Source organism: Mesoplodon mirus (genome assembly GCF_964341445.2).
Source record: "Mesoplodon mirus genome assembly, chromosome: X".
In the NCBI taxonomy this organism is placed as follows: Eukaryota; Metazoa; Chordata; class Mammalia; order Artiodactyla; family Ziphiidae; genus Mesoplodon; species Mesoplodon mirus.
Window position 1 is genome coordinate 38136294 of NC_138981.1, and position 27953 is coordinate 38164246.

The 27953-nt window shown below is 42.3% G+C and overlaps 1 protein-coding gene across 3 annotated transcripts in view; it reads right to left on the reverse strand.

Moving 5' to 3' along the window:
- MED14 (mediator complex subunit 14) overlaps window positions 1-27953 on the reverse strand; it is a 75672-nt gene that overhangs the window by 4160 nt on the left and 43559 nt on the right. Inside the window, exons 20-30 of one of the 3 annotated variants that reach the window (XM_082609530.1) lie at window positions 27594-27746; window positions 26781-27050; window positions 22963-23103; window positions 21290-21401; window positions 15812-15994; window positions 14657-14892; window positions 12404-12583; window positions 12198-12305; window positions 6838-6972; window positions 1253-1378; window positions 658-850 (exon numbers count right to left, since the gene is read on the reverse strand). In XM_082609530.1, coding sequence (XP_082465656.1) covers window positions 658-850; window positions 1253-1378; window positions 6838-6972; window positions 12198-12305; window positions 12404-12583; window positions 14657-14892; window positions 15812-15994; window positions 21290-21401; window positions 22963-23103; window positions 26781-27050; window positions 27594-27746 — 1837 coding nt within the window. Of the gene's footprint in view, window positions 1-657; window positions 851-1252; window positions 1379-6837; window positions 6973-12197; window positions 12306-12403; window positions 12584-14656; window positions 14893-15811; window positions 15995-17986; window positions 18119-21289; window positions 21402-22962; window positions 23104-26780; window positions 27051-27593; window positions 27747-27953 lie in introns of all 3 variants that reach the window. The other 2 variants (XM_082609532.1, XM_082609531.1) reach the window with 2 other exon arrangements.

Genomic DNA, 27953 nt, shown 5'->3' on the forward strand with positions numbered 1-27953 from the left:
GTGTTAAGCATAGGCTACTCCGGTATTGAAGGGACCTTGTTTATCTACCAGAATCATTCTGGTCTCTTCGAAAATGTTCAGTTTGAGAGCTTCATTGTGCACTTGGTGAAAAGGTTCACTTGCACCCGCCTGACACTTATATAAGAAGCCCAAAAAGCAGTGATGCCATTTGTATCAGCTTTTATTCTTCACAAAACATTTAGAAGATACAGAAGTTTGAGTGATATTATTCTATTCATGACTGAACCATGAAATAAGAGAAACCAACATGCATTTCAACTTGGTGATGTACAGAGTGGCAGGTATCGATGGTGGGGCAGGAATTCACAGCCATGGAAAATTCTATCATCCTAACCTAGGGCTTTGTGGCAACGTGTGCTATAAATACAAGCTTCTGGCATTAGCAACTGGGTCAGTCCCAATAGTAAATCACTAACAAAAATAAAGTCCAGGCAGCAGAGACATGGACAAAACTGAAGAACCAGTGAGAAAGGAAGAAAGCGACAGGCAGACATTAAGAGGGCCACGGCAACCAGAGCTCTACTACTAGGACTGGGGGGCAAGGTGGGTAAGGAGGGAGCAGAGGGGAGAAGGGGGATCGCTCAAAAGAACGTTTATAACATATATGCAATAAAATATCATCTACTTGTTATGTACCTTGTCGTGGTGGGTTCATCTCTGCAAACCTCTTCAGAATGTTGCTGACCATCATGGGAGCAGCAACAGAAGAGTTCTGCTGTCTGGGAATGTCTGCCTGCTGGGTGGTACCTGAAGCCATGTCATAAATGATTGGAACTATAATACTAACAGGTTCTTGGGGAGGGACCGATGTTTTCTGAGTTAGCTGAAGCTGCAGACACAACACAAACAAAAGAGAATAAAAACACAGTAAGAAAACAAAATATTTATGTAAATGTATCAAAAGTACTATCATTTACTCGGTCAGATTAAGATACAAGTAAAAGAAAATTAAACAGAACAAGAAAAGTGACAAACGACTCAATATTATGATTAAGATGCAACTGTGTCACACAATTACCTAGTTCAATACATTCCTTACTAAAGGAACCAAGATTATGTGAGGTCTAAACTGACAATTAAGGGATCTGGGCCTATATTTGGCAGCAACAGGTAATTTCTGTAGTTATCCAAAAGACGCTCTGTTATCCTCAAATGGCTTCTCCCTCAGAAGCTCTGCGCACCTGCACCCATATACACACACACACACATGTGCACGCCAGGTGGTACTTACAAAAAATAGCATTTTGGATTTCAGCACCACAGCAGGTGTCCCAGGAGGGGCAATTGGCGGTGCACTGGGAGGGATCGTCAGGCAAAACTGAACGTTCCATTTTAGCTGTGTTGCCTGGTCAGGAAACTGTTTTGAAAAGAAAAAAAATTATGATAAAGTCCTATGAACATTTAAAATTATATTCTAGTGTAGGAGCCTGAAAGGTTAGATGGAATTTTATACTCAATTATCAGTAGATCGTAAAGTCGATAACCTCCCTTTTCTCAAAGGAAATATACATGTGAAGTTCCTAACTGAAGAGTCAGCTCTGGATTTATATATGTTCACCTTCCTTCCCTCCCACTTCATTAATTCCCAAGGCCTGCGGGTTCTCTTTCCTCGGTGTCTCTGACATCTCTTCCCTCCTCTCTATTTTCACTGATGCCACTGAGCTCAGGGTTCCGTTACTTCTCCCGTAGCCCCCCTAATGGTCCCTTCCACTGGCTGCCTCTCCCAATCCATCCTTACACCACTGCCAGACAAATGTCTTAGAGCATGGTTCTAATCTAGCTCACAAATGCTCAGTGACATGCAGTGATCCATGCTGGCCCACTCCAACCGCCAAGGACCAACACCGGCATTCAAGGCGCTTAACTGGTGCCAATCTAGACTTTTCAGTCTCATTTCCAACTCCTTCCCTAAAACAAACTAGTCAAACTGCATTAATAATTTTAAATTATATCTACTGGAGCTTTTTTAATGACATAAATATTTACTCCTTTAAAAACTCAAATGGATTTTTTTAACATAAATAATGTTTCCTATAGCCTATCAGAGCAGAAGCCAAATGCTGAGACTACGAGCAAAGGAACACTGCCGTCCCAATATTAATAATAAAACACCAACTGAAAAAAGGAGTGAGGTATTTGGAATTACCCAAAGCAATGCTAGAAACATGAAAACGAAAGGACTACTGCAAGATTGGAAAAATAAAATTAGCTGCCATCTGGATTCCAGGTATATAATTGTATACTTTCATAGGAAAGAAGAGGCATTTAAAAATCTCCCCAGAGGGAGAGAGGGGGAAGATGGCGGAAGAGTAAGACGTGGAGATCACCTTCCTCCCCACAGATGCATCAGAAATACAGCTACACGTGGAACAACTCCTACAGAACACCCACTGAACGCTGGCAGAAGACCTCAGAAAGGCAAGAAACTCCCCACGTACCCGGGTAGGGCAAAAGAAAAAAAGAATAAACAGAGACAAAAGGATAGGGACGGGACCTGCACCAGTGGGAGGGAGCCGTGAAGGAGGAAAGGTTTCCACACACTAGGAAGCCCCTTCGCGGGTGGAGACTGCGGGTGGTGGAGGGGGGAAGCTTCGGAGCCCTGGAGGAGAGCACAGCAACAGGGGTGCGGAGGGCAAAGCGGAGAGATTCCCGCACAGAGGATCGGTGCCGACCGGCACTCACCAGCCCGAGGGGCTTGTCTGCTGACCCGCCGGAGGGGGCGGGGCTGGGAGCTGAGGCTCGGGCTTCAGTCGGACCGCAGGGAGAGGACTGGCGGCGTGAACACAGCCTGCAGGGGTTAGTACACCACGGCTAGCCACGAGGGAGTCCGGGGAAAAGTCTGGACTTGCCGAAGAGGCAAGAGACTTTTTCTTCCCTCTGTTTCCTGGTGCGCGAGGAGAGGGGATTAAGAGCGCTGCTTAAAGGAGCTCCAGAGACGGGCGTGGGACGCTGGGGCTGCTGCCGCCGCCAAGAGGCCTGTATGCGAGCACAGGTCACTATCCACACCTCTGTTCCGGGGAGCCTGTGCAGCCCGCCACTGCCGGGGTCCTGGGATCCAGGGACAACTTCCCCGGGAGAACGCACGGCGCGCCTCAGGCTGGTGCAACATCACGCCGGTCTCTGCCGCCACAGGCTCGCCCCACATCCGTACCCCCTCCCCCCGGCCTGAGTGAGCCAGAGCCCCCAAATCAGCTGCTCCTTTAACCCTGTCCTGTCTGAGAGAAGAACAGACGCCCTCAGGCGACCTACACGCAGAGGCGGGGCCAAATCCAAAGCTGAGCCCCGGGAGCTGTGCGAACAAAGAAGAGAAAAGGAAATCTCTCCCAGCGGCCTCAGGAGCAGCGGAATAAATCTCCACAATCAACTTGATGTACCCTGCATCGGTGGAATACATGAATAGACAATGAATCATCCCAAATTGAGGAGGTGGACCTTGAGAGCAAGATTTATTATTTTTTCCCCTTTTCCTCTTTTTGTCAGTGTGTATGTGTATGCTTCTGTGTGAGATTTTGTCTGTATAGCTTTTTTTTTTTCCTGCAGTACGCGGGCCTCTCACTATTGTGGCCTCTCCCGTCGCGGAGCACAGGCTCCGGATGTGCAGGCTCAGCGGCCATGGCTCACGGGCCCAGCCGCTCCGCGGCATGAGGGATCTTCCCAGACCGGGGCACGAACCTGTGTCCCCTAGATCAGCAGGTGGACTCTCAATCACTGCGCCACCAGGGAAGCCCTGTCTGTATAGCTTTGCTTTCACCATTTGTCCTAAGGTTCTGTCCGTCCGTTTTTTTTTTTTTTTACTTAAATTTTTTTTTCTTAATAATTATTTTTTATTTTAATAACTTTATTTTATCTTTATTTTATTTTATCCTCTTTCTTTCTATTTTTTCTCCCTTTTATTCTGAGCCGTGTGGATGAAAGGCTCTTGGTGCTGCAGGCAGGAGTCAGCACTGTGCCTCTGATGTGGGAGAGCCACCTTCAGGACACTGGTCCACAAGAGACCTCCCAGCTCCACATAATATCAAACGGCAAAAATCTCCCACAGGGCTTCCCTGGTGGCGCAGTGGTTGAGAGTCCGCCTGCCGATGCAGGGGACATGGGTTCGTGCCCCGGTCTGGGAGGATCCCACATGCCGCGGAGCGGCTGGGCCCGTGAGCCATGGCCACTGAGCCTGCGCGTCCGGAGCCTGTGCTCCGCAACAGGACAGGCCACAACAGTGAGAGGCCCGCGTACCACAAAAAAAAAAATCTCTCAGAGATCTCCCCATCTCAACACCAACACCCAGCTTCACTCAACGACCAGCAAACTACAGTGCTGGACACCCTATGCCACACAACTAGCAAGACAGGAACACAACCCCACCCATTAGCAGAGAGGCTGCCTAAAATCATAATAAGGCCACAGACACCGCAAAACATACCACCAGACGTGGACCTGCCCACCAGAAAGACAAGATCCTGCCTCATCCACCAGAACACAGGCACTAGACCCCTCCACCAAGAAGCCTACACAACCCACTGAAACAACTTTAGCCACTGGGGACAGACACCAAAAACAACGGGAACTACGAACCTACAGCCTGCAAAAAGGAGACCCCAAACACAGTAAGATAAGCAAAATGAGAAGACAGAAAAACACACAGCAGATGAAGGAGCAAGATGAAAACCCACCAGACCTAACAAATGAAGAGGAAATAGGCAGTCTACCTGAAAAAGAATTCAGAATAATGATAGTAAAGATGATCCAAAATCTTGGAAATAGAATAGACAAAATGCAAGAAACAGTTAACAAGGACCTAGAAGAACTAAAGAGGAAACAAGCAACGATGAACAACACAATAAATGAAATTAAAAATACTCTAGAAGGGATCAATAGCAGAATAACTGAGGCAGAAGAACGGAAAAGCGACCTGGAAGATAAAAGAGTGGAAGTAACTACGGCAGAGCAGAATAAAGAAAAAAGAATGAAAAGAACAGAGGACAGTCTCAGACACCTCTGGGACAACATTAAATGCACCAACATTCGAATTATAGGGGTTCCAGAAGAAGAAGAGAAAAAGAAAGGGACTGAGAAAATATTTGAAGAGATTATAGTTGAAAACTTCCCTAATATGGGAAAGGAAATAGTTAATCAAGTCCAGGAGGCACAGAGAGTCCCATACAGGATAAATCCAAGGAGAAATACACCAAGACACATATTAATCAAACTGTCAAAAATTAAATGCAAAGAAAACATATTAAAAGCAGCAAGGGAAAAACAACAAATAACACACAAGGGAATCCCCATAAGGTTAACAGCTGATCTTTCAGCAGAAACTCTGCAAGCCAGAAGGGACTGGCAGGACATAATTTAAAGTGATGAAGGAGAAAAACCTACAACCAAGATTACTCCACCCAGCAAGGATCTCATTCAGATTTGATGGAGAAATTAAAACCTTTACAGACAAGCAAAAGCTGAGAGAGTTCAGCACCACCAAACCAGCTTTACAACAAATGCTAAAGGAACTTCTCTAGGCAAGAAACACAACAGAAGGAAAAGACCTACAATAACAAACCCCAAACAATTAAGAAAATGAGAATAGGAACATACATATCGATAATTACCTTAAATGTAAATTGGACTAAATGCTCCCACCAAAAGACACAGACTGGCTAAATGGATACAAAAACAAGACCCATATATATGCTGTCTACAAGAGACCCACTTCAGACCTAGGGGCACATACAGACTGAAAGTGAGGGGATGGAAAAAGATATTCCATGCAAATGGAAACCAAAAGAAAGCTGGAGTAGCAATTCTCATATCAGACAAAATAGACTTTAAAATAAAGACTATTACAAGAGACAAAGAAGGACACTACATAATGATCAAGGGATTGATCCATGAAGAAGATATAACAATTGTAAATTTTTATGCACCCAACACAGGAGCACCTCAATACATAAGGCAAATACTAACAGCCATAAAAGGGGAAATCGACAGTAACACATTCATAGTAGGGGACTTTAACACCCCACTTTCACCAATGGACAGATCATCCAAAATGAAAATAAATAAGGAAACACAAGCTTTAAATGATACATTAAACAAGATGGACTCAATTGATATTTATAGGACATTCCATCCAAAAACAACAGAATACACATTTTTCTCAAGTGCTCATGGAACATTCTCCAGGATAGATCATATCTTGGGTCACAAATCAAGCCTTGGTAAATTTAAGAAAATTGAGCCTTCTTCCCCTTCCTTCCCATTGTCACCAGGGCGGGAGGAAGGCACCCGGGTCCCGGAGGCTCGCGGGAGCTGAGGGGCCCCCTCGGTTGGCTGGTTTTCCTTCTTGACCACCCTCCGGCCGGCCGGGCAGGGACTGCGGGGCCCCGAGGCGGCGGGAGGACCGCGGCGGTGGGGAGAGGTAGGTGCTCCACGTGCCTGCGCTGTCCCCCGCAGCTCCCAGCTCTGTCCAGCCGCCGCCACGGCCGAAGGCGCCTGTACAGCTCCTCCCGGGGCCCGGGGGGAACCGATCTCGAGACACAGGCCAAAGGCTCGTGCTGGGGGCACCGACTGGGGGCCGGGACTCCCCAGGTCCCCTCCTGGGTGCCGGCACCCTAGGTGTCCCCCTCCTCCCATTTCGCCCACGACACGTGTCCCCTTGGCTCCTTCTCGCCCACCCCCAACTTGCACCACCTTGTAATCTGTGTGTCTTGCTTTGATCTTGGGGGGCACGGGCACTAACTGCGGGTCACTTTGACCCCACGCCCAGCACGTAGGAGGCAGCCAGGGATAAATGCAGAGTGAGTCCGAGAGGAAAACTGGGAAGGAGACCTGAGGAGCGCCCCATTCAGCTCCTCGGACGGCGGAGGACCCGGGAGCAGGGTTTATCTTCAGCTGCTTTGTCACTGCGAAGTCTCCAGCGGAGTCAGTTCTCGAATCTACACCATCCCCGGGAAGAATCTGACCCTACAAGACAAGGCAGAAGGCACTGGGCTGCCACTTCTTGGGCAGCTCTCGGCGGTTCAGGCTCCGAGTAAGCAATAACAATTACATCACGAGGCCAGGGCGGCACTGCCGAGGAGTCTCCCGGTTTCCTGCAGCCTGATCTCGCTGAACCCGCCTCTAAACTGGGGGGCATACGGATTGGTGAAGAGAGAAAGTGGAGGGAGGAGAGAGTCATCCGAAACCACCATTTCCCCCTTCTCCCTGTATTTGCTGTTTTAAAATCTTGTCCTCAACGCTCCCTAAACATCTAACTAGAACTATTAACACCCCCTCAACACCTCCGCAGATGTCAGGTTTCTTTTTGACTCTAGTATCGAGCATTTAGTAACTCGCCATGAAAAGAAAAAAAAAAAATTACCAGGGGAAATGAGGACCGTTGCTGAAATTGTTTTTGCTTGCTACGAAAATGCTGAAGTACAGCTTAGCCTCGCTGTGAACTCCGAAATGGCATGCCTGTGTTCAAACACTTATTACACAAAACAAGTGAGTGGATGAGACACTCCATTCTTACATGTAGGTTTTCAGACCCTTAAGAATTCGATAGCATTTGAAAATACAGTTGCTAGTGCACTTAAAAAAAGAAAAAAGAACTATCCAAGTCGTAAAAAGTATTCTATGCCTGTTATGTAATGGCTGTGTTGTGCGTGTAAAATGTCATTTAACCTTTAAAAGTATGAATAAGAGTTTGGGGTTACCTTCACAATCTTAAAAGAGAAAGCGATTTTTCAAATTAATGCTTAATAATCCAGCCCCTAGCACAGTGCTGGGCACATGGTAGGAAGATGTTGCTTCATGGTGATAGTGCATTTTAGAACAATTATTTTACATCACCCTAGTGATTCAACTGTGTAATCTGTTGCCATCTTATATAGTTTGAACCTCATATGATAGCTTATTATTTGTATGTAGCACCGTTTAAAATCTGTTTCAGGCAACTTAGTAAAGTCAGCTATTCTGTAGGGCAACATATATCCAGGATTGATGCAAAGCAACTGTTCCAGTTAAGTGATGGTCAGCATAATTGGAGCGTGGCCCTTTAAGGAGTCAAACTTCTTTTCTTTAAAATCGTTTTTTAACTGTTGTTAAAGATTTTCTGAAATGTATTATAAATATTTCTGTTTTCTTAAAAAAAAAAAAAAAGAAAATTGAAATTGTATCAACTATCCTTTCTGGCCACAACGCTATGAGACTAGATATCAATTACAGGAAAAGATCTGTAAAAAATACAAACACATGGAGGCTAAACAATACATTACTTAGTAACGAAGTAATCCCTGAAGAAATCAAAGAGGAAATTAAAAAATACCTAGAAACAAATGACAATGGAGACACGACGACCCAAAACCTATGGGATGCAGCAAAAGCAGTTCTAAGAGGGAAGTTTACAGCAATACAATCCTACCTTAAGCAACAGGAAACATCTCGAATAAACAACCCAGCCTTGCACCTAAAGCAATTAGAGAAAGAAGAACAAAAAAGCCCCAAAGTTAGCAGAAGGAAAGAAATCATAAAGATCAGACCAGAAATAAATGAAAAAGAAATGGAGGAAACGATAGCAAAGACCAATAAAACTAAAAGCTGGTTCTTTGAGAAGATAAACAAAATTGATAAATCATTAGCCAGACTCCTCAAGAAAAAAAGGGAGAAGACTCAAATCAATAGAATTAGAAATGAAAAAGGAGAAGTAACAACTGACACTGCAGAAATACAAAGGATCATGAGAGATGACTACAAGCAACTCTATGCCAATAAAATGGACAACCTGGAAGAAATGGACAAATTCTTAGAAATGCACAACTTGCCAAGACTGTATGAGGAATAAATAGAAAATATGAACAGACCAATCACAAGCACTGAAATTGAAACTGTGATTAAAAATCTTCCAACAAACAAAAGCCCAGGACCAGATGGCTTCACAGGCGAATTCTATCAAACATTTAGAGAAGAGCTAACACCTATCCTTCTCAAACTCTTCCAAAATACAGCAGAGGGAGGAACACTCCCAAACTCATTCTATGAGGCCACCCTCATAGAATCACCCTGATACCAAAACCAGAAAAGGATGTCACAAACAAAGAAAACTACAGGCCTCTATCACTGATGAATACAGATGCAAAAATCCTCAACAAAACACTAGCAAACAGAATCCAACGGCACATTAAAAGGATCATACACCATGATCGAGTGGGGTTTATTCCAGGAATGCAAGGATTCTTCAATATATGCAAATCAATCAAAGTGATACACCATATTAACAAATTGAAGGAGAAAAACCATGATCATCTCAATAGATGCAGAGAAAGCTTTCGACAAAATTCAACACCCATTTATGATAAAAACCCTGCAGAAAGTAGGCATAGAGGGAACTTTCCTCAACATAATAAAGGCCATACATGACAAGCCCACAGCCAACATCGTCCTCAATGGTGAAAAACTGAAACCATTTCCACTAAGATCAGGAACAAGACAAGGTTGCCCACTCTCACCACTCTTATTCAACATAGTTTTGGAAGTTTTAGCCACAGCAATCAGAGAAGAAAAGGAAATAAAAGGAGTCCAAATTGGAAAAGAAGTAAAGCTGTCACTGTTTGCAGATGACATGATACTATACATAGAGAATCCTAAAGATGCTACCAGAAAACTACTAGAGCTAATCAATGAATTTGGTAAAGTAGCAGGATACAAAATTAATGCACAGAAATCTCTGGCATTCCTATACACTAATGATGAAAAATCTGAAAGTGAAATTAAGGAAACACTCCCATTTACCACTGCAACAAAAAGAATAAAATATCTAGGAATAAACCTACCTAAGGAGACAAAAGACCTGTATGCAGAAAATTATAAGACACTGATGAAAGAAATTAAAGATGATACAAAGAGATGGAGAGATATACCATGTTCTTGGATTGGAAGAATCAACATTGTGAAAATGACTCTACTACCCAAAGCCATCTACAGATTCAGTGCAGTCCTATCAAACTACCACTGGCATTTTTCACAGAACTAGAACAAAAAAATTCACAATTTGTATGGAAACACAAAAGACCCCAAATAGCCAAAGCAATCTTGAGAACGAAAAACGGAGCTGGAGGGATCAGTCTCCCTGATTTCAGACTATACTACAAAGCTACAGTAATCAAGACAGTATGGTACTGACACAAAAACAGAAAGATAGATCAATGGAACAGGATAGAAAGCCCAGAGATAAACCCATGCACATATGGTCACCTTATCTTTGAGAAAGGAGGCAGGAATGTACAGTGGAGAAAGGACAGCCTCTTCAGTAAGTGGTGCTGGGAAAACTGGACAGGTACATGTAAAAGTATGAGATTAGAACACTCCCTAACACCATACACAAAAATAAGCTCAAAATGGATTAAAAACCTAAATGTAAGGCCAGAAACTATCAAACTCTTAGAGGAAAACATAGGCAGAACACTCTATGACATAAATCACAGCAAGATCCTTTTTGACCCACCTCCTAGAGAAATGGAAATAAAAACAAAAATAAACAAATGGGACCCAATGAAACTTCAAAGCTTTTGCACAGCAAAGGAAACCATAAACAAGACCAAAAGACAACCCTCAGAATGGGAGAAAATATTTGCAAATGAAGCAACTGACAAAGGATTAATCTCCAAAATTTACAGGCAGCTCATGCAGCTCAATAACAAAAAAACAGACAACCCAATCGAAAAATGGGCAGAAGACTTAGACATTTCTGCCAAGAAGATATACAGATTGCCAGCAAACACATGAAAGAATCCTGAACGTCATTAATCATTAGAGAAATGCAAATCAAAGCTCCAATGAGATATCATCTCACACCAGTCAGAATGGTCATCATCCAAAAATCTAGAAACAATAAATGCTGGAGAGGGTGTGGAGAAAAGGGAACACTCCTGCACTGCTGGTGGGATGTGAATTGGTACAGCCACTATGGAGAACAGTATGGAGCTTCCTGAAAAAGCTACAAATAGAACTACCATATGACCCAGCAATCCCACTACTGGGCATATACCCTGAGAAAACCATAATTCAAGAAGAGTCATGTACCAAAATATTCATTGCAGCTCTATTTACAAGAGCCAGGAGATGGAAGCAACCTAAGTGTCCATCATCGGATGAATGGATAAAGAAGATGTGGCACATATATACAATGGAATATTACTGAGCCATAAAAAGAAACGAAATTGAGTTATTTGTAGTGAGGTGGATGGATCTAGAGTCTGTCATACAGAGTGAAGTAAGTCAGAAAGAGAAAGACAAATACCGTATGCTAACATATATATGGAATCTAAGAAAAAAAAAGTCATGAAAAACCTAGGAGTAAGACGGGAATAAAGACACACACCTACTAGAGAATGGACTTGAGGATATGGGGAGGGGGAAGGGTAAGCTGTGAGAAAGTGAGAGAGTGGCATGGACATCTATACTACCAAACGTAAGGTAGACAGCTAGTGGGAAGCAGCCGCACAGCACAGGGAGATCAGCTCGGTGCTCTGTGACCGACTGGAGGGGTGGGATAGGAAGGGTGGGAGGGAGGGAGACGCAAGAGGGAAGAGATATGGGAACATATGTATATGTATAACTGATTCACTTTGTTATAAAGCAGAAACTAACACACCATTGTAAAGCAATTATACTCCAATAAAGATGTTAAAAAAAAAATCTCACCAGAGAGGATAGATTTTTCAATAAATGGTTTAGGGCAGTTGGGGGCATCTGAAAAAATTGGACCCATACCTCACCGTTTGACCACAAGGTATATTTTAAATGGATCAAATATATAAGTAGTTTACAAAATGATTCCATAACAGTATTAGGAGAAAGCAGGGGAGGATTATTTCATGATCTGGGAGTAGGAAGAGTATATTAAATGCATCTTTTTATAAGAGAGAAGCCACTGATAACTTAGACTGCTTGTGGGGAGGAGGACTAGATGGCTGGATAGGGATGGATGCTAAATTTCCCACTGTATCACCTCGTTCTAAATTCAAAAGATATAAGAGGATTGTGTTACCTACCCAAAGACAAATAAAATTTAAGTTAAAAATTAAGAATGCAAGAGAAAAATGAAGTACATAACATAAATGGGTGAAAACCAACATATACTGTTCCCATCAACTCCAACCTCCTCAGACCGACCTGGCTAGAAAAGTCTGTGTGTCACTGTAACTTACCAACTCTAGCTTCATAATATGCACACAGTCCCTGAGGATGTGTGTAGGAGCTCCTAACAGCTTGGTGAAAGCTATTAATGTATTGGCTTTAAATGGCGGTCCTGCAACCTACAAGGATAAATAAAGCAAGTTAAGTTACTCTTCATTCTACCTTGACTCCTCTGTTTCACTGACTGTATTAAAATTATGCATCAAGAAACACATACTCTTGTTTCAAAGAATTTCTCTAAAACTTGAAGTTCATCAGGTTTCCACTGTCCTGCATTTTCGGGTGTCACTTTTAGCTGAAGTGTTTGGTTGGTTTTGGGACTAAGGGCTACTCTGCATTTCAGCGCATCAGTCTTAAACATGATCACTCCGGGTTCATTGGAATTTATCAGCTGTAGCTGAAAAACAAGAAGCATGCATCAAATTAACACGTGAAATAATACGTAAGTCAAAGGGAAAATGAAAATGGTAACTAGAGAAATGTTTAAAAGGAAAACAACTAAGTTGATACCTGTTCCACAAAAAGGTATCTAGGCACTGGGCACCAGCAATTGCTAACCATATGGCAAAGAGAGGCAATCAGACATTATGTGTCTCTTGATGGAAGAACATAATACCACCTATCAAAACCACAACCAACTTGAGCCTGAATTCAGTAGTCAGATCCACAGGGTTGATCAATATTACAGAAATATGGAGATCAAAAGAACATGTTAGATGATTCCAAAGGGATGCGATCAGCAAGATCCAGACTGTGAGAAACTCCACAGGACAAATGATATGGCTTCTTCAACAAATACATTATCTAATGAGAAATGGAGGGGGAACCTATTGTTTAGAAAGGACTTAAGAACATGTATGGATTTTGATTCAGATGGTAAAACCTGTGACAACTTGGGAAATCTGGACACCAATTAGAAATCTGATGATAAAGAAACTATGGATGAAATGATGTCAGGAATTTGCTGTCAAACAATCTGGGAGGAGGAGTTATAGATGAAACAACATTAGTGTGAGTTCACTGTTGAAGGTGGGTGATGAGAACAGAAAGGTTTATTATACGATTCTCTCTACTTTTGTATATGCTTAAAATCGTCCACAGTAAGTTTTTAAAAAAAGATCCAGTAGGAAAAAAGAATAAAGAGTTCAGTTACAAAATGTTAGATCTGGACTGGGACGATATGCTGATCCAGGGGTTGGTAAATATTTTAGGTTCTATGGTCTCTGCTGCAACCACCCACAGACGATATGCAATTGAAGGCGTGTGGCTGTGTTCCGATGAAACTTTACAAAAACAGGTGGAGGGCAGGACTTGGCCTCGAGGCCCATAGTTTACTGACCTCTGCTCTAGCCTAATATGCTGATTATGCAGATAAGCAAAATGAGGTTCAAAGGGCTGAAAGCTTACATGGCTTTTAGGTGGCAGAGGTGAGGCTAGATCACAGGTCTGATGATTACTTTTGAATGCTAATTTATTTCAACTTATGTTAAAACTTTTCTTTCTTTCAAATTTGAATATAAAGGTTGCAAAATAGCTTGGCACCATCTGTGGAGAGGCTATTTTAAACATTCACCATTCTGACTACCTCATTAACATAAATATCAATAATAATTATTATAAATAATATGTAACTGAATACCAAAACATTATGTAAAGGTTTTATATGAAGTTACCTCAAATTCCCACAACTGTTGTGAGTTAGGTAGATACTACTATCTACTATTATCAAAAAGGTGAAGAAATGTGCCGAAGCTCGTACCAGCCAGTGGCATGACCTGGCTACAAACTGGGGTAGCCTGACTACAGAACTCGTGCTCTCAACTCTGAACTGTCTCCTAAGGGTATCACCACAGGATAGAAGTCTTTTTCTATAAGAATTTTAAATCAATTCAGTTGCTCATGTGTATTTTAAAAATATTTATTTATTTATTTATTCTGGCTGTGCCAGATCTTAGTTGCGGCATGTAGGATCTAGTTCCCTGACTAGGGATCGAACGCAGGCCCTGTGCATTGGAAGCACGTCTTAGCCACTGGACCGCCATGGAAATCCCCAATTGCTCATGTACTTAAAAAGTAGCTTTCATCCTTGTGATCGTGAATAATTTTATGATCACAGATTCGGATTCAGCCTGCCTGCAGAAGCATTCCAGAGGGCAAGGAGTTACTCACATGCTATTCTCTACCAAGTCAGATCCTGGATGCACTTGTTCTATGGTATCGTGGGGACCTATCTCCAGGTCCATGATCGCCACAGTATGGCAAATTATAAGTGAAGGAATTTGTTAATGTAAGAATGGAAAAGAAAATAGTGGATCCATTTTTAATGCTAGGGTGGAGGGCAAAACATAATTCTAACAGGCTGGTTAAAGGAGGTAAGGGAACAGCACTTCAGTTCAGATCCTACTCTAGGAAGCAACTTAGCACCTGCTTTGACAATCACCACTTTGGAATTCAGCAGGTACTCACATACCGTTTCTTGTTGAATAATTCTTTGAAGGTGTCGTCTCATGATGACGGATCCAAGGAATCTCTCAAGCGGAGAACAAAGGTAACTACCTGCTAGGCCGGGCACGAGGCCTGGCGTTGGAGAGGGCAGCAGTAAAATATTCAAGGCACTGTGAGTGAGGATGGTAGGGATGGAGGCCGCCCAGGAGCGCTGAGGTAGTTTACGAGGTGGAGGCATGTTTGTGGGCATCGTTTGGGAACCTTTTGGGAAGGAAAACGTCATTTTTTTTTTTTTTACAAAGACACACAATCTCGTTGTTCCCTGTTTTGCTTTTATTAAACACCTTTACTTTTCTATAGCAATCCATACTGTTTCCGTTACTCCCTGTGGTGTTAACAATCACATATTAGTTTCCTTACAGTTATTCTCCTCCCTGCAGCCAGGTCCCTTGCAGTGTGACTTTGCAGCAGTTCCTTCAAGGAGTGGGGTCTACTTCTTTACTTGGGATCTGGGCTGGCCTTGTGACTTGCTGTGGCCTACAGAATGCAGTGGAAATGACACAGTGCCAGCTGCAGGCCTAGGCTTTTACTGGCTCTCTTGGAATCCTGTCCAGCCCCAGTTGAGCAAGCCCATGATCAAGTATGAGACCACAAGCAGCAGAGAGAAGCCAGGCCCCAGCCAACCCAGGAGCTGACCACAGATGCATGAGTGAGCCCAGCAGAGCCTGGAAGAATCACCCAGCTGGGCTCAGCCCAAATTGCCAATCTGCAGAACAGCGAGCAAACATATGATTGTTGTTTTAAGCCACTAAAAGTCACATGGCAAAAGCTAATGAACATATGTGTACAACTCTTCTTTTCTGCGTTAATTTGCATAACCTTGTCAGTTACCTTTAGGTACCTTTTAAGGTCTAGTAGTACAGCTAAGTTAGTAGTCGTAACAGAGGTACAGGATTCACCTCAGAAGACTTCTGGAGGAGACATTCTCCTTTCTTACATTTTGCCCGACTTTTACAAATTTAACTACTGTTACAACCAATTTACTAAATGGATAAAAGTTTAAGCTATTGAGTATCCTTATTAAGTCATGACTTTCAAATGTGAGGATGAGGACAGAATGATTAAAACAGGTCATTTATGTTATTCTAAAAGCTAACATAAAAGCGTCGATGACACTCACTTGTTCCAGCTCGAGGGGAATGAGAAGCATCTGGAACTGGAGAATGTAGTGATGGGTTGGCTGGTGACATCCCAGGCATGCGTGTTGCTGGTGAGGGGCCAGACACTTGAGGAGACCCTGGCCAGTTCCCTGCTCGTCCACTTGGTGACACCATAGTGTATGGAGAACTAGGGTCCAGGGTTCCTGTAAACAAGTAAACAAATGGTTTTCAAAACCTATATTTTAATAGCTGAAAAGCTATTAAATAGCTGACAACATCCAAATGCTTAAACCCCACGTGGTAATATTTTATTTTGTCTTTCAGTAAGATATTTCACTGAAGCCTGATGCACATGGCACATTTGAATCTCTACTTGGTGTAGTTTTTGTACTTTTGAACATGATACAAAAATTAGGAAGATAAAAAAATACTGAGAAAGGATAAAATTTACCTTTACACAAGCTTCAAGATGTGTAATATGTAACAATCTACTTTACACTATATAACAAACACTATGTTTGAAAATATTAAGCAAAAAAATCTCAAACCTCCTTTAAGGGTAGAAATCTTATATTTTTAAACTAACCCTGACAAATTATGTTTTCATTCTACTCAGAGAAGGCTGAAGAGAGGGAATTTTCCATTTTCTTTATTTAGTAAAGTGTACAGTGACTAAGAAATGCACCAAGAATCAAATTTTGAAAGCAGTGACCTCCTGAACAATCTGATATTTAAATTTCATCCTGCAGATACTTTTAACATATTTACGCCTCTTTGTAACCAAATGACAAAATGAGAAAATACTTCTGCCATATATCAGAGAATAAATGTTCCTTACTTAGAAATCTTACAAATCGGTAAGAAAAACACAAGAATATAGGCAAAGGATATAAACTGGCAGGTGTAAAATAAGAAACACGAAAGACTGATGAACATAAAAAAAAGTTCAACTTCACTAATAATTAAAAAAACCACACACCGAACAGTAATATGCCATTTTTTACCTATCAAAATGACCAAGATTAAAAAAAAATCACAATACCCCTTGTTGGCAATGATGCAGGAAAACAGACATTCTTGTACAATACTAGAGGAAATTGGTACAGCCTTTTAGGTGAGCAATTTGCAGTATGTTTCAAAAGCTTTAGAACTTCTCAAACCCTTTGAGACAGCAATTCCACTTCTAGGAACTTACCTATGAAAATAATCCTGTGAGCAGAGAAGACACCATGTTCAGTTGTGAAAAAATAGAAACATTCTAAACGTATCGTAATAAGAGATAAACGTATCGTAATAAGAGAACGGTTAAATCGTGGTATGCCCAGACAAGGGGATACTATGAAGCCATTTAGTATGATGATGTAGTTTTTACTGACAGAAATGTTCCTGCAAATATTAATAGTAAAGAGGAAAATCACAGATGCTACACAGCTGTAAAACCTGAGGAAGCTCTTTATGTTCAGATTTGGCACAGGATTCATGATACAGTTAAGTGACGAATGTAAGGTACCGAACATGGTGTGCAGTATGCTGCCATGTGTGTAAAAGAGAGGGGGAAGAACAATCCGCATAAGACATCCCTCCAAGAATGCACGAGAAATCAGGAGCACTAAGCGCCTTTGGGAGGAAGAACTAGGTGGTTGGTGGACTCGAAAGGAAACACCTCACTGGCTACCTCTTCTATTCTTTCTCTTTTTGAACAAATTCAAAATAGAATTTTTGAGTTAAAAAATTCAAGTCTCAAAACAATACGTATGGTAGGGTCCCAATTTTATGTTGGGGGGGTAGTGTTTAAGGGGAGAGAAGATGGGTAGAGAGCAAGATAGAGCAACAGAGATTTGGGCAGGCAGGCAGGCAGGCAAGCGGGGGTGCGTGACAGGCCGAGTGAGGGGGAGAGAGAGTGCGAAGCAGACAGACTAACTGGTAGATCTCTTCGTTGTGTGATCAGGAAAAACGTATTCTTATTTTTGGCCGCGCAACGCGGCATGTGGGATCTTAGTTCCAAACCCGGGCCCCCTGCAGTGGAAGTGCGGAGTCCTAACCACTGGACCACCAGGGAATTCCCAGGAAAAACGTACTTTCTTTTGCTATTTCCCCAATACACAAGTGCTAATTTTGCAAAAAGAAAATTTATTTAACAAAAACTACCTTCACATCAAACTCTTATGTTCTAGCGATTTCCGGTATGGACTCACCATGTGGACTAGCAAAACTGGCCCCTGGTCCTATTGAGATTCCATGCGAGGAAGGGGGAGGAGTTGGAACAAATGATGCTGGTGATGGGGCTCTCAAAGCCCCACTGGGGGAGCTGGCGGCATGCAGATTTCCTAATAAAGGAAAATAATTATAGATGATCTTGCAGGACACATATTATGTCCTGTCCAAGGACCCCGAGTTAAGACTCTCTACAGACTAAAGAAACAAGTAGTAAAGCTCCCATGAGTAGCACAAAGAAAAACTGGAACAATTTCAGTATGGAAAAAGAGAGACATCAATTCCGTGGGGCCCAAATTCTAGCTCTTATATTGACTGATGTTTAAAAAAAAAAATCCAGTGTACTTTTTTATCCACTCACTCACTCATTCAACAAGTAGGCATGAACATCAATTTCATGCCAAGCATTGTTGTAGGTACTGGGGATGCAGCAGTTAACAACAGACAAAAATTCCTGCCCTCATGGAGTTTATATTCTAGTATAATGAGAAAGACAAACATATGTCAGGTTATGCTAAGTGCTATGGAGAAAAACAGGGCAAGGTAAGGGGGCTATATCGTGTAGTGGTGGAGGTGGGTGCTGTTCTTTATATAGAGCAACCAGAGACCTCTCTGAGAAGGGGCTATGTGGGCTGAGACATGAAGTGAAGGATCAGAAGAGCTAGTGCAAAGGCCCCAATGGTAGCAGCAGTTATAAATAACAGGGGGAGGCCAGTGTGGCTGGAACAGCGTGAGCAAGGCAGGGAGGGGGGAACGGAAGACGATTAGGTCAGAGAGGTGGGAGGAGGGTCCCAGATCACACAGGGACTTGTAGGCCACTCTAAGGACTTAGGATTTACCCTGAATGAGATGGGAGGCCACTGCAGAGTCTGGAGGAGAGGAGTCATGACCTAACTTCTGTTCCAGAAGGATCACTCTAGCTGCTGTTGAAAAACAGACTATAGGGCAGGAGGCAGCGAAACCAGTTAGAGGCAACTGCAATTACCCAGGTGAGAGATGGCTAATGACTTGGGAAAGGGTGAAGGCTGAGATGGTGAAAGTGGTTAGATTCTGGATAAATTCTGAAGATGGAGCTGACAATATTCGGTAACTGACTGACTGTGGGTGTGAGAGAAAGAGGAGTCCAACATGACTCCTACAGCTTTGGCCCAAGTAACAGGAAGGAAGGAAGAAGCTGCCACTTGCTGAGATGCAGTGTCTATGGGAGAAGCAGCACAGGGTAGGGTTGGGGGGTGTTAGGAATTTAGTTTCAGCCGTGCTGAGTTTCAGATGTTGACTAAACATCTACATAGAAATGCTGAATAGTTAGCTGGAAAATACAGGACTCAAGTTTGGGGGAGAGGCTTAGATGGAGCTATAAAAAACTCGGAGACATGAGCTTAAAGATGGTATTTAGCCACAGGACTAGCTTTAATTTAGGATGATGAAGGGTGGGGACTATGGCTATCAAAACTATCAGTGCAACATTAAAATACTTGCTACATTACCATGACTATCCTCAATACCAGCAGCTTTCAAATTCTCTACTATGTAAGAGAATTTCATATTTTTAATGTTCTATTAATACCTAATGCAGTACTAATTCAATATAGTATGAATTCAACATTAACATATTGATATTCAATAAATGTTAATCAACTTGATTAACCTTTAAGTATTATATTTACATATTTAGCTGTGTGATCTGGACTAGTGACTTGACTTCTCCATGCCTCGGTATTCGTTTAATCGTTCATTCCCTAGGGAATAAACGAATTCGTTTAATGCCTAGGGCTTAAAAGGGTAAAGTGCTTAGAACAGGGCTTGGCACACAGGAAGCACTATATACCTGTCTGCTACTAAAACCATTTCAAAATAATCATCTCTCCTTCCTTCTATACGAAACCAGTCTCAACCCACATCCTAGAAACTCCCTCCCCTCGGGTGCTGGGACCCCGCTTCCCATTCTCCCCCTTGCTCCCCAGCTGCTCCTCCTCAGGCTCCCACACTGTCTACTGTCGGAGCTTCACAGGGTCTGAGTCTCCCACCAGCTCAGGGTTCAGGGACCTTCAATGACACAACAATGACTTCCAAGTCTTCACCTGGGGTCCCACCATCTCTGATGAGCAGGGAAGGGCTCATCTACCCTAAAAATCCGATACCAGTGCTCCTTGCTAGAAGGTAAGCTCAAGAAGCAGGACTGCTATCGGGCTCACTGCTGAATCCCCAGCACCGTGCAGCATCAGACACAGAGCAAGCACTTAAGACATACCAACAAATTAATGGTTCTGTTAAAAGTCAAAATTTGGCATTCTCCAGCAATTTTTTTTTAAAGATTTTTTTTGATGTGGACCAGTTTTAAAGTCTTTATTGAACTTGTTACAATATTGCTTCTGTTTTATATGTTGGTTTTTTGACCGCGAGGCATGTGGGATCTTAGCTCCCCGACCAGGGATCGAACCTGTACTTCCTGCATTGGAAGGCGAAGCCTTAGCCACTGGACCGCCAGAGAAGTCCCTCTCCAGCAGTTTTTACAGCGCACTTCATGGGGTCGCCAACAGAGCCATCTTGTTCAGACAAGCAGGTTGTGGCCTGCCCGACTCTAAGGTGGGGCACTGTTCACATACACCTGGGCTCTGCCAACTCCTTCTGTAAGGGGGCTTTTGTGAAACGGGTCATCGTAGCGGGAAAGCAGCCACAGACACTACATAAATGGATGTGGCTGTGTTCCGATGAAACTATTTACAAAACTAGGTGGTGGATAGGATGTGGCCCACAGGCCTTAGTGTGTCGACCTCTGACATAGATCATGTTGTGATTCTTGGAGTTGCGCCATGAGTCTGACTCTGGGTGACAACAACTCCACTTAACTCAAACCTTTTAAAAGTGCTCCCAGGGCTTCCCTGGTGGCGCAGCGGTTGGGAGTCCGCCTGCCGAGGCAGGGGATGCGGGTTCGTGCCCCGGTCCGGGAGGATCCCACGTGCCGCGGAGCGGCTGGGCCCGTGGGCCATGGCCGCTGTGCCTGCGCGTCTGGAGCCTGTGCTCCGCGGCGGGAGAGGCCACAGCGGTGAGAGGCCCGCGTACCGCAAAAAAAAAAAAAAAGTGCTCCTGAATCATGAACACAGATTTCACAACCCTGCCGTAATGAATGAATGGCAAATACCCAGCCACGGACTAGCAAAGCAGTTCCCTCTGGCATCTAAGGCTACATCTGTAGTATTTCTCACGGTGCGTGTGCGTGTGTGTATGCGTGTGTCTTCTGGATCTGAAAGTTGAACACAGCAAGAGAATAAGTAATATCTTACCTGGAGACTGTGTGTGCATCATAGAGGGAGACTGGTTAACTGTGCTGTGATAAGATGTAGGGGGCGAAGTTAGAGGATAAGCGCCTGATGATCCTGGCTGCTTTGGAAATGGCTGAAAAGAAGAAAATTCCATGTTGGTAAAATGGCCAACCATGCAGATTATGTGAGTGTGGCTTTCCCCAATAAAGAGCTACAGTGTTAACATTTACACACACCACTGGTTACCAAATGGGAAAGGTGAGGTATGAAAATGCCCAAAATTCACATCAATAATGCAAGTTTTAAAAAACTTCCTTTCAAAATGTTTTAAAAATAGCAACATTCTCATTCCTGACCTTGCAGTACCACTGCTCATAAGCCCCCAAGATTTTTGCTCATTTTATCTACCATATAACTGATTTATCTATATTATTTACCTACCATTTCACTGATTCTAAGATAAATTTTCCCCATATTTTAACATCTCTGAAATCAGTGTGTGTCTTCCAATGCATGGCATGTCATAGGTGAACTGGCAGTGTTGTTTCGGGCAGTACATAAAAACAATGCATTTGGTGGAGTTTTAGAGTCAGTGAAATATGGTAGTTCAGCCTGATCTCTACTCACCTTCATCTCCAGTAATGACAATGTAATTCTTCCTAGTCTATTTTTTTAACTTGAGGTATGAATCACATACAGTAAAGCACACGACTCTTAAATGTACAGTCTGATGAGTTTTTATAAATGTAACTTCCACATAGATCAAGATACTGAAGGACATTACCAGAACCCCAGAGGCCACCCTCACCCACCTTCCAAGTCTCTATCACCTCCCCAAACTCTGACTTCCATCACTCAAGCTTGGTTTTGCCTGTTTTTTGCATCTCATATAAATACTGAATGTACTCATTAGTGTCTGGCTTCTTTTGTTCAACATTATGTCAGTGAAATTCATCATTTCGTTACATGTAGCAATAGCTTTTTTCATTTCTGTAAAGTATTCCACCGTATGAATATACCCCAGTTTACTCACTCATTCTACTGTTGCCGGATATTTGGGTTGTTTACAAGTTTTTGCATAAATAATGCTGCTATGAACACTCCCGTGTTTTTTAGCTGCATTTCTGTTGCATACATACCCAAGGTAGAACCGTTAAATCATAGGCATGCATAATGTTCAGCCTTAGCACTCCGGAATAATGCTACACACCATTGCAAGGTAGCTGTACCATTTTATACACCTTCCAGTAGTAAATGAGAGTTTCAGATGGTCCTAATACCAAATGTTGGCAAGGACTATCAATTTTTTTTTCCTTAAAGACATTTCTGTGGCTATGGGGTATTATTTCACTGTGGCTTTAATGTATAATTCTGTGACGACAGATGACACTATTCACCTTTTCTGTGCTTACTGGCCATTTGGACATCATCTTTTGTGACCACACGGGTAATCAATCACCTGACATTATTTTAAGTGCGGGAGTCTGAAGTTAATGCTGTTTCTGGTACTATTTACTTCCCATCACTAGAAGCCTCCTCCTGTCTTCCTCTGTCACTATTTTTTCATATGAATTTCTTGGGCATCTCGGGTCCACCAAGGACCTCCTTGCCTTTCAGCAAAGAAGCAGAGCCACCTATGGAACCTGTTAAGTAACACAAATATGACACTGTTTGGAATGTCAGCTTGACATCACCTGTTGCTGGGGTGGTGGCTGGAGTTGTGAGATTAAAGAATCCATCATATCTCCTCCAATGGGAGAAGGGGGATTATCATCCTCATTTACAGACCTTCTTCGAGCATCCTGATTGCTGTCAACAAACATATTCAGGAATGTCTATGGATATAAACAGGTAAAATTTAGATTATTTTACCTAACTTTAGTAAGATATTCTTAATCATTGAGAATGTGTTAACAGAAACAAACATATTATGTCCATTATCTGAAATGTAAGTATGACACAAGGCCACTATTGTTAGGCCAACCTAGAAGAGAGAGTGATCGATTTGAAGAAAGGGGGAAAATTGAGGAAAACAGTTAAACACAACAATAAAAATAACATCTAAGTTAAAATGTTATTATGTGAGCAAAAAGTTGAAGAAAGAAATACACCCTGGCCAAAATATTTTCTTATTAATTTCTGAATCAAAAACATGGAAGAGAATAAAAAGTTGTATGGTAGGCATATAAGTAACTTCAATGACTTGGAAAACTTCCTATTTAGTGAGAGTTCTCACTTTTTAAGCCAGAAAATATGAAAGAGGAATACTGAATAAAGAAACTAAGCTACCTTTTCCCTTTTTATTTTATGTGACTTAAACATCAAGAGTGGGACAGTCCTGTTTTATACGTTATGGCATCAAAAATTAAGCAAGGCTACTTGCTTTTTATTTTATGTGACTTAAACATCAAGAGTGGGACAGTCCTGTTTTATAGGTTATGTCATCAAAAATTAAGCAAGGCTACCAGAATTTGTGTCTCAAGAACAGATTCTCTTTTCTTTTTCATATAAATTTTATTTATTTATTTTTGGCTGCGTCGGGTCTTCGTTGCTGCGTGCAGGCTGTCTCTAGTTGCGGTGAGCGGGGACTACTCTTCGTTGCAGTGTGCAGGCTTCTCATTGCGGTGGCTTCTCTTGTTGTGGAGCATGGGCTCTAGGTGCACAGGCTTCAGTAGTTGTGGCTCGCGGGCTCAGTAGTTGTGGCTCGCGGGCTTTAGAGTGCAGGCTCATGAGTTGTGGTGCATGGGCTTAGCTGCTCCACAGCATGTGGGATCTTCCTGGACCAGGGCTCGAACCCGTGTCCCCTGCATTGGCAGGCAGATTCTTAACCACTGCACCACCAGGGAAGTCCCAGATTCTCTTTAATACGCTCCACCTTCCCAATCTTAAAAAATATAGATTACAAGCTTATCAGAATTACTGAAAAGCTTTTAAAGGTACATAGTCTTATTTCTAATTAAAGATAATAGATTATTCACAACACACATTTCATCTTCTCTCAACACCCCACTGAAACTCCTAAAAAATTTTTTTTAAGCAGTAAGTCACAAAGACAAAAAGAATGGGATAAGAGAGAAATAGCAATAAATTCTAGGAGGTTGCAAAGCAGATGGTTGAGTGGTAACTGAACTATCGGATGTGAGGAAGTTTCTTCTTAAGCAAGCAGTGGGGAAAGCCAAGAAGCAAAGCTATTTCCATCCAGATCTCCAAGATACACAGGAACTGGCAGCATCAGATACCCCTGGAAATGGAAATGAAACAGACTAAGAGCAGAGGACTGGGTGAAACGTCTTAAAGACAGTAGTGAAACCCTCCAGAGCCTCTGGCACTCCCACTGAGTTAGGCTGACCTCTACCACCCAGGCGGAAGGTCTCTGATTGGGGGGGAACTCTAGGATCAATTGACAGCAGGGGTACCATACTAAAAATAGAGATTAAAGTTTACATACTGAATGCTGAGAATACTAGTTTCCTTCTCTTATTTGACTTGCCAAATATTGGGAGCCAGATGCACAACGGCTATGCAGAGTCTTGATACTCTTCTCTTGGTACTCACACTGGCCCAACAAAAAGACCTGAAGCTACTGACATTGGGAGTTACCCAATGAAATGGCCCAAGCAGATCATCCTGCAGTGAAGATTACAGTCAGCAAGTGTCACCTTTAAATAAAAGCACAGCGTTAAGAATCACTTAATATTTGAAAAATACTAATATGAAAGAGATGAAAACAAAAAAAGGTGGATGAAATGGAGATTATGTAGGAAGAGGTAAGAGAAGATAATGCAGCCATATAGAACAGGACATCATAAAATGAACTTTCAGAATGAAAAAGAGCTCTCGGAAATTTTTTTAAAGATGGCAAAAAAAATTCTTGATGGAAATGAAAAACAGAAGGATTGGAAAAAAACAAAAAAAAAGGAAATCTCCCAGAAACAAAGAGATAAGATACAGAAAAGATAAGAAAATTAGAGGATAAGTCCAGGATGCCCAACTTCAGAATAGTAGGGGTACCAGAAAGCTAACAGTGAACACAAAGGAAAAGACTCGAGGAAGAGCACAAGGAAATTACCCACAACAAAAGGATGTAAGTTTCCAGACTGAAAGAGTCCACTTAGTCACATAAGGTTCAAGAACTGGAACAGGATGAAATGTCTCAATGGTCACAACAGAAGCTAGGGCACAATGGAGCAATGCCTCCAAATTCTTACAGAAAATGACTGCAACCTAGACTACTACACCTAGCCGCTCTCTCAACTAGATGACGCTAAACTAAAGACGCTTTCCGACATACAAGGTCTCAAATTAACCTCCCGTGTATCTTCTCCCAGGGAGCTACATAGAAAGTATTCCACCAAAACAATGAAGTAAACCAAGAACGAGACGTGGGGTCCAAGCCACAGGGCATGCAACACAGGAGAGAAGTGAAGGAATCTCCTGCTTCACCACCCTTCTGCAGATTCCTAAATCAAAACTGGGCAAAAGGTCTGGAGCGCTACCATTCCAGACTGGAGTTCAGAGGACTGTGGAAGAGATGTCTTCAAGATGAAACTGGTAAGGTATCTGATTTGTGAATGTACTGAGGGGAGAGTTACATATATGGGAGACTTTAAGGTTGAGTTAGTGATAAGTACAGAGAGAGCTAAGAAACAAAAAAGTTAATTAATAGTTCCCAGGAAAATAAATGCTGAGCAAGAAAGGAAAAGTAATCATAGTAAGCTTGGTAGAATAGTGTTAAATACTCATAATAATGTGAACACTGAAAAATTACCTAAATTGCTACCTAACCATATCACAAGGTTGGAGGAAAGAAAGAAGATGAATCTGTACTGGGAGCAGCCTGAAAAGGGGAAGGGGCATATAAGAAAGAACTAAAAAAGAATTAAATCCTCATCTTCCATTATGAGAGTCAGATAACGCCCTCAACTAAGAAGTCAGCAAAGAGCAATGAAAGCATGCTATTTAGAGGTAAGGATGTAAATACCAAGAGAATGAGCTATACTGTATAAGAGTTGAAAACAGAGTAGGAAAATGGCAAGACTGGGACTAATTTTCAAAACAGGCCATTTGGAACTATTTGACTCTAAACTATAAGAACATACAACTGAGCTGTCATACCAAAATCTCCAGGGGTTGTGGCCCAGGACCCTACATTTTTAAAAAAAAGTATCACAGCTGAACTGATGAACAAAGCTTTTCAATATTCACTGATAAAGACTACTTTTAAAGTTCCTTGAAGCTCCAAATAGCAAATAGGTCTCTCTTTTAGTATCTTCACTCATTACATGGTAAGGAAATAAAGGGACATCTTATCATTTCATATACCTAGGCACAGCACTTTACCAGAAGTTCTAGCTCCTTCAGAATGAAGTTGCAGAGATGATGAATTAACATGGCTACTCATTAAATTTAAACAGGAATTTGTTGCTTTTCCCCCCGTTATTTCCCCCTCGAAGGAATTGTTTTAGAGATCACATTTATGTTTACTAATGCTGTAAACACTAAAGTCCATTACCTTGAGTCCTGGTGCAGGATAAAAACCTTCAACTAACTTGCTATTATCAAAAAGACTATAGGCCCCATCGCGTATTGCCACAACGCCTCGACTCCGGCAGTATATATCAATGCAATACATGTTCCTGAAGGCCAGTCTGATGTGGGTGGACGACTGCGGCAGGATGGAGAAGCACTGGTAGGCAGTGTTGGTTCTCTGGGTCAAGCCCAACATCGGCACAGTGGGCAGTTTGTTGATGGCATTCAATGGAGCCTGAGTATCAAACAGTACCTACAAGGAACAAATGCAGTGAGAGCATCCAGTTTCTGCTAAAACCTCAGAATTTCCAACGTAAAATCGTCACAAATGAGACAATGTCCTTCTGGCACATTCCATAAAAACTTACATCGTTAAAGACAAGTTAAGTCCACATGATTTTTTTTTTAAGGGTACTTTAATTAATTAATTTATTTGTTTATTTTTGGCTGTGTTGGGTCTTCGTTTCTGTGCAAGGGCTTTCTCTAGTTGTGGCAAGCGGGGGCCACTCTTCATCGCAGTGCACGGGCCTCTCACTGTCGTGGCCTCTCTTGCTGCGGAGCACAGGCTCCAAGACGTGCAGGCTCAGTAGTTGTGGCTCACGGGCCCAGTTGCTCCACGGCATGTGGGATCCTCCCAGACCAGGGCTCGAACCCATGTCCCCTGCATTAGCAGGCAGATTCTCAACCACTGCGCCACCAGGGAAGCCCCCAAGTCCACATGATTTTTTGAGGAGGTTTACACGAGACACTAACACTGACTGAGTCTTATTTTTAAATAGAAAATGAACTTAATTACCTGTAATAACTGAACCACATTTGGTGTTTTGTTGAACATTTCTTGAAGCTGATGGAGAATGGTATTGTGACAGTTACTGCATCCTGAGTTTGGACCAACAGTTCCCAAAGAAATGTGAAATTTCTGATGTATGGAATTCCACTGGATACTAATCTAAATCAAAGAGATTACATGTTTCAGAAACCAAGAAAGGAACAGAGTCAAGCAGAAGAAAAAATAATGTTTAAACAGTAAGGCAAAATGCCAAAGATCGAAATGAGGTCTTTTTTGGAAGCAACTCATGAGACCCTGTAAACTCCAGATGTGCTGTCCCTATGGACATTCACTGAGTATGTGTGTGTTAGACAGCCCACTTCTACT